The sequence below is a fragment of the Protobothrops mucrosquamatus genome, unplaced genomic scaffold (assembly GCF_001527695.2).
Source record: "Protobothrops mucrosquamatus isolate PMUCROS unplaced genomic scaffold, P.Mucros_1.0 scaffold_311, whole genome shotgun sequence".
Classification (NCBI taxonomy): Eukaryota; Metazoa; Chordata; class Lepidosauria; order Squamata; family Viperidae; genus Protobothrops; species Protobothrops mucrosquamatus.
The window spans coordinates 357187-364698 of record NW_015386387.1 but is presented as its reverse complement, the minus strand read 5'-3'; the positions used below and the strand labels follow the sequence as shown (position 1 = coordinate 364698).

General features: G+C 48.6%; 1 protein-coding gene across 6 annotated transcripts in view; it reads left to right on the top strand.

Annotated features, from left to right (window-relative positions):
- LRRFIP1 (LRR binding FLII interacting protein 1) overlaps nt 1-7512 on the top strand; it is a 234461-nt gene that overhangs the window by 133636 nt on the left and 93313 nt on the right. For all 6 annotated transcript variants that reach the window (XM_015832181.1, XM_015832180.1, XM_015832177.1 and 3 more), the window contains one exon: nt 5463-5588. In XM_015832181.1, coding sequence (XP_015687667.1) covers nt 5463-5588 — 126 coding nt within the window. The remainder of the gene's footprint in view (nt 1-5462; nt 5589-7512) is intronic.

Sequence of the window (7512 nt, the reverse complement as noted above, 5' to 3'; positions counted from 1 at the left end):
GGCTTCACATAAATATTGAACAGTAGGGGAGAGAGGACCGACCCCTGAGGCACCCCACATGTTAGGGGTCTAGGAGTCGACCTCTGTCCCCCTGCCAATACAGACTGCGTACGGTCGGTGAGGAAGGAGGAGAACCACCGCATAACAGTGCCTCCCACTCCTAACTCACCGAGACGCCGCAGCATGATACCGTGGTCCAACGTCACTAACCGCTGTATGCTCTGGTTGAAACACTGGCACGCTGACGCCAAGTCCAAATGGCGCTTGTCAGCAGCCCCTTATCAGGGAGGAAAATTGTTTGGTGAAGCTCTGAATCCTTACCTCACTGAAAATAAGGATAAACGTAAGGTCCTCAATCACCTCCTTAAACGATCAGACAAATGTCCCAAAACCTACTCATGGAGGCAGTCCTTTTGTGCTGGAACCAGGTCCAATTATTCCCAGCCCAACCGTTCTTTCCCTATCAGACAGGACAGACAGTCTGACAGACAGGTTTCCAGACCCAGACAACAATTTCAGGGCAAACGGGAGCGGCCGCCCATTCCGCCGATCCAAGTGACTCTCAGGCGGATCCTCCCATCGGGGGCAGACTCTCTCTCTTTGCCCGCCAGTGGGAAGCCACCACCACAGATGCATGGGTCCTAAACACCGTGCGTCACGGACTGTCCCTGGAGTTCATCTCCAACCCCCTGAATCGCTTCATTTCTTGTCCCCAATTAAGAAATCCAATAAAGAAAAAACTAATGCGAGAGGCCATTCGTCACCTCTTAAACATACGGGCCATAGAACCAGTGCCATTGGATCAGAGAGGTCGGGGATTTTACTCCATCCTCTTCGTCGTCCCCAAAGCGTCAGGGGGATGGAGAGCCATCCTGGATCTAAAAGGATTAAACTATCATCTTGCATACCGCAAATTCAAGATGCAAACGCTCCAGTCCATCTTGGGAAGCATAAGAAGGGGGGACTTCCTGACGTCTATCGACCTCACGGAAGCATACCTCCACATCCCCATCTCTCTCACCCACCGCCGGTTTCTAAGATTCGTCCACAGGGGACACCATTATCAGTACAGGGTACTCCCATTCGGCCTATCCTCGGCTCCGTGAGTCTTTACCAAGATCCTGGCGGTTCTAGCAGCTCACTTGAGAATGGTGCCAGTCAGAGTCCAGTGCTACCTGGACGACATTCTAATTCAGTCATCGTCGATCCAGGCCGCTCAGGCGGATCTTGAACTAGTGATAATGCTGCTCCAGAATCATGGGTTCTCGGTAAACTTCTCCAAGAGCCATATGGTCCCCGCAACAAGGTTATTACACCTAGGGGCCATCATAGACACGGTGGAATGCCGGGTCTATTTATCCCAAGCACGCCGGGACAGCATCAGGGAGTCGATTCTCCAATTGCGCAGGGGTCGAACGGTAACGTTGGCCAGCCTCTCCCAATTACTGGGGAAGATGATCTTGGCCATTGCGATTGTACCTTGGGCCAGGCTCCACTCCAGGAACCTTCAGTGGTTCCTGCTCCCCTTCCAGAGACTGTACATCAGTTCCTCCAATCGAAGGGTAAGACTTCCGCTTCACGTCTCGCGATCCCTCAAATGGTGGCTCTCGTCGGCCATGCTCAAGGGGTCTTACTTCAAGGAGCCCGATCGACTTACCCTTATGACCGACGCCAGCCTGTTCGGCTGGGGAGCGCACCTTCACTTACAGTGGGCCCAGGGCCGTTAGTCCTGCTCCGACTTTTGGCACAATATCAACTGGCTGGAGCTCAGGGTCGTACACCTGGCCCTCCACCATTTTTGCAGCGCAGTGGCAAGGCATCAAGTGTTGGTCCTCACAGACAACGTGGCTGCCAAGGCACATGTGAGGGGGCACCCGATCTCGTGCACTCTTGACCAAGGCACTCCTGCTGGGCTCCTGGGCAGAAGCCAACCTAGCCTCCATCAAGGCCGACCACATTTCAGGGGAGGCAAACACTCAGGCTGACTTCCTGAGCCGGGCGACGGTGGACCATTCGGAATGCACCTGCACCCAAGGATCTTCAGGGAGATCTGCCACTGCTTCGGATTGCCAGTTCTAGACCTTTTTGCCTCCCCGACAAACGTCCATCTCCAGCAATTCTTTTCCTGCTTTCCATATCCAGGGGCGGAACGGGTGGATGCTCTTCGGAGCCCGTGGCCGGAGGGACTGCTTTACGCCTTCCCTCCTTTTCCTCTTCTTCCGGCGGTTGTCCGCAAGCTTCTTTGGGAGCAGGTGAAGGTTCTTCTAATGGCCCCGTATTGGCCACAGAGACCATGGTTCGCCGACCTCGTGAACCTCTGTCTAGCAGCCCCATGGAGGATTCCCCCAGATCGGGTCTCACTTAGCCAGGGGACTCTTCTTCATCCAGATCCCCAATGGCTCCAGTTAGCCGTCTGGCACTTGAGCGCTCGATCTTGTCCCAGGAGTCCTGCTCGCCAGGGGTCATTACCGTAATCCAGGCCTCCCATCGGTCCTCTACCAACCATATTTATGAGGCCACGTGGAGGAACTTCTGTTCATGGTGCTCGAACCACCACTTGACCATTCCAGACTTAATTCCACATATATTGGATTACCTTCTACAGGGTCTGGAGAAGGGCTTGGCTCCAAACACATTGCGCAGACAAGTCGCCGCTCTCTCCACTGTACTTACCTTTGACTCCGCGGTTTCCCTAGGTCATCATCCCTTGATCCGCTCGTTCATCAAGGGTGCTACTAACACCAAGCCCCCTGTAGTGCACAGGTATCCCTCTTGGGACCTGCCACAGGTTCTTTGGACTCTAACCAGACCACCCTTTGAGCCCCTCAAGACATGTGATTTTTGATACGTATCGCACAAGGTCGCATTCCTGGTGGCAATCACCTCTGCGCGACGAATATCAGAATTGGTGGCACTTTGAATCAGAGATGACTTGTGCTTTTTTCACCAGGACCGAGTGGTCCTTCGTCTGGATCCTACATTCCTTCCTAAGGTCAATTCTCTTTTTCACAGGGCTCAAGAAATCGTACTCCCAGATTTCTGTCCTCACCCATCTCATGCCTTGGAACGGCAATGGCACGTTCTGGACGTCCGCAGAGCGCTCCGTTACTACATCTCATGGACAGCTGACTTCCGCAACTCTGAGGCCCTCTTTGTCTCCTTCCATCCTTCTTCCAAAGGTCGGAAGGTGTCCTCCTCCATGATTGGCAGGTGGATTAGGGCATGTATTGCGGGGCTGTACCAGGCTGAGTCATTGCCGGTTCCACGACGGGTCACAGCCCACTCAACCCGTAGCACGGCTACTTCTGCAGCCTGGGCCACTCAGGCGTCCATTGAGGACGTTTGCAGAGCGGCCACATGGTCTTCACCATCTCCCTTTATAAGGCATTACAAGATTGACAGGTTCGCCTTGGCGGAGGCCTCCTTTGTTAGGAGGGTTCTCCAACAGGTCATACCTCAAAGTGCCACGCCGGACCGGCCTGCTCCCCTCCCTCAGGGACAGTAGGCTTTGGTATGTCCCATTGGTGGATTCTCCATCTCCAGTGCTGGAGAAGGGGTGTTGTCTTACCTGAACACCTTTTCTCAGCATGGAGATGGAGAATCCACTCCCGTCCTTGCAGGTTACTTAGGCCTAGGGCTAGATTTATGAGCCAACACGTCTTGCTGTCAGTCATGGCTTCGCCTGCATCGAGACTGGGACACTCTAGCCCAGGACAGGCGTTGCAACTTTGGCTGACTTGATCTCATTGGGCAGGAACACAGTCTAAACCCATTGGTGGATTCTCCATCTCCGTGCTGAGAAAAGGCGTTCAGGTAAGACAACGCCCCTTCCAAGCCAGGGAAATAATTCCAACAGGGCTCTTACAGGCAAAAAAAAAGCAAAATAGAATGAAGAGAGGAGCAAAAAAAAAAAAGTCTCAACCGGATTCACCACGGTGGTTTTTCAAGCTTAGATGTTCTTTGACTTGCAGTTTGGAGCGGCTAGGTGATCGGCCATTTTACTGGCCGATCTTCTTCTCCGTCGGCCCTCAGAGTTGGCCCGGACAGCTGGAGGAGCCACCGCTCCTCCGCAGCCAAGCGAAGCCTCTTTGACAGAAGTCGCACCCTCCAGGGCGACTTTTGACCCGCATAAGGGTCTACCGGCAGAGGGAAGCTAGCTGACGAGAAGACAAGTCTCTTCGTGTGACTAAAGGCGCCGTGATCCGGAACCGGAAGTCCCCACTCTTCCATCTTTCTGATCCCTATAGACCACCTGGGCTTTGGTTGGTTTTCCAGGGCTTCTATCCCTTCCCACAGGTCTTCTCAGGTCTCCATCTCCTCCTCCTTGTTCTTGTGAATGGACATTCCATGCATAGTCCCCACAGTAGACAAAGGTCTCCAGGTGATCATTATTGCAGATCAGGCCTGTCCCAGCTTGGTCATTTAGGAAAGAAAGACCCTCAACTCCATTTGTAGTAAAGATATACTTTTACTAAAGCCAAGTGCTTACAGCATGAGCAAAGCTAGATCTGAGATTTCCCGCATAAACCAAGTGGTTTTCTCTTCTCCCAGGCCTTCCCCTCTTGGTCAGCTTGATAGTGTCCAGTAAGGTTCAAATTAGGTGTTTTGTAACAGTTTTAAAGTTTGGTGGCTCTTTGGTAGGTGTTCTCATTCTGTTCCCAGGGCGGTGTCCTTGGATCTTTCAATCATTGTCTCTGGTGGGCACTTCTGTTTCCTGTCATCCCTCTCCCTATATCCTCTCTTTCCCCCTTTCCATTCTTTATAGCATGCTGCTATCACAGCGAAGTAGGGCTGAAGTGGTTTGATGGCAGATCTGTTCATCCAACTGCCTCTAGGAGTTATGTAGGGTTTTCCTTTAAGTCTTTGCTGTGTCCTTCAGGTAGCCAACAAGGAACAAAACAGTTTTTCAAGGACCCAGCATCTCTCATTTGTTACACATGTGCTGTAGTTGGCTAAGCTGATTTTTTTTCTGCAAAAAGCGTTGAAAGGCTAGGGAACTGGTCCTTTTTTGTCCCAGAAAGGCAGGGCACCCTGGCAGGAGGAAGGGCAGGGGCAGAATTGGAAAGGGCATGCATGCACAGTTTTCCTTCTGCATTGTTTTTTGCTGCCAAGTCAGTTGTGTGGTGGATCAGCATGCAAGGCCTCCAAGAGACAGGAAGATGGGGTATCTTGGGGTGGATGAGGCCTTGGGAGGCCTGAGGCAGATGGGCCTATGCCTGCACTAGGCCTCCCAGGATCTTTACTTAATGACCTGTGCATTTGTTTAACTAAGACACTGGGGAGAGCAGGAATGGCTGTTAGTTACATGAGGCAAGTTCATTTAACATTGTTCTGACTTTCAGCTCTAATGGGCAGACTTCATTATGGTCATAACTCAGGATTATCTGTAAAGATTTATAATAAACTGTCTTGTAAACATCACTTATATACCCCCCCCTCTCTCTGTGTGTGTGTAATTGCAGGGAATCCGAACTGCATCAAGCTTATCAGCAGCTAACCTAGCCTCCCTAGGTGGAACCTTTTCTCGCCGAGGCAGTGGGGATACTTCTATTTCAATTGATACAGAAACATCTATTAGAGAAATTAAGGTAAGGTCTTTGTCAACAAAGAAAGCTGAAAGGGTTTGTTTGGGGTCTGTCCCATATAAATAAAAGAGAAGAGTCATATCATAATTTTCCTAGCTTAGAAACATAGAATCATAGGGCTGGAAGGGACTTTGGAGGGCAACCCCAGCTCAAGGCAGGACCTTATACAATCCTGAATAAATGGTTGTCCAGTCAGTACTTAAAAACCTCCAGTAATGGAGCACTCATAACTTTGGGCGGCAAGCTATTCCATTGATTAATTGTTCTCACTGTCAGGAAATTTCTCTTTAGTTCTAGGTTGGATCTCTTTTTAATGAGCTTCCACCTATTGCTTCTTGTCTGCTCTCTGGTGTTTTGAAGAATAAGTTGACCCCTCTCTTCTCTGTGACAGTCCCTCAAGTACAGGAAGACAACTATCAGGTCACCATTAATCCTTCTGTTTGATAGCTAGACTTATCTGGTTTCATTAACTGTTCATCATAAGGTTTAGCCTCCAGATCCCTTATCCTATTTGTTGCTCTTCTCTGCATACTTTCTAGGGTCTCAGCAACTCTGTGGAGACCAGAACTGACTGCAATATTCAAAGTGTGGCCTCATTAGTCCAGTATAAAATAGTACTATTACCTCTCGTCATCTTGATACTATTCCTCTGTTGATGCATTGTTTTTTTGACAGCTGCAGCAAACTCTTGATTTATATTTAAATGGTGGTCCACCAGGACACCTAGATCTGTCTCACAGGTACTACTAGTTGAGCCAGATGCTGCCAACTCTATACATTTGGTTTTTCTGCCTGTGCAGAACATTATTTTTCTCATTACTGATCTGCATCTTGTTGGATAGGACTCAAGTCTGTCAAGATCCTTCTGAATCTTGAGTATCTTCTAGCAATTCTCTCCAGCTTGATGTCATTTGCAAATTTGATGAGTTCCCCTTCTGTCCCCTCATCTAGATCATTTATGAAGATGCTGAAGAGCACTGTGACCTAGACAGAATTTTGTGGTACCTCACTGCATGCTTCCTTCCATATAAACATTGTTCCACTGAGGACTACATGCTGGGTGCAGTTGGTCAACCAATTTTGAATCCATCTACTGGTGGTATTCTCTGTCTGTTCTATCCTATCTGGAGGTAGACTGTAGTCTACTATGTCTGCAGCATTTCTTTAAACATTAATTTAGTCACTTTATCAAAGAAAGCAATAAGATTTGTCTTGCATGATCTTTTTTAACAAACCCATGCTGGCTTTTAGTAATTGGCTCATTCATTTCTAGGTCCTCATTGATCCACCACTTGATTTTCTTTTCTAGTACTTTCCCAGATATTAATGTCCATTGGTTGGCTTATAGTTTCCTGGATCCAGTTTCTTCCTCTTTTTGAAGATTGGAATCACATAAGCTCTTTTTCAGTCTTCTCATAGTTTCCCTGTGCTTTGAAAGAATTACATTCATTGGTTCTGAGATCACATGTGCCAGAACCCTGGGATATAAACCATTGGATCCAAGTGATTTGTACTCATACAGGTTGGATAGGTGTTGTCTTACCAAATCCTTGCCTATTTTGCATTCCTGTTCTATTTCCCTCAGTGTCGCTTTTGATAGGTTGGGCTATTTCTTCCTTTTGCATAAAGACAGATGCAGAGAAGGACTTAAGCAGTTCTGTTACCTCCCTGTTGCCTGTCATCTTCTTGCCATCTACTCCCATTAATGGACCTGTTGTTTCTTGTTCCTTTTTTTTATTATTTTGGCATTTGTTGCCAATCTTAGCTCATTCTAGACCTTAGCTTTCCTGACTTCATTATTTGTAGATTTGGGCTATTTGCTGTTGGCATTTTGTTTAGTTATATGCCCCTCTTTCTATTTTTTTATACTTGTCCTTTTTATCCCTCAATTTCTCAGAGAGCTCTTTTGCAACCACGCTGGATTTTT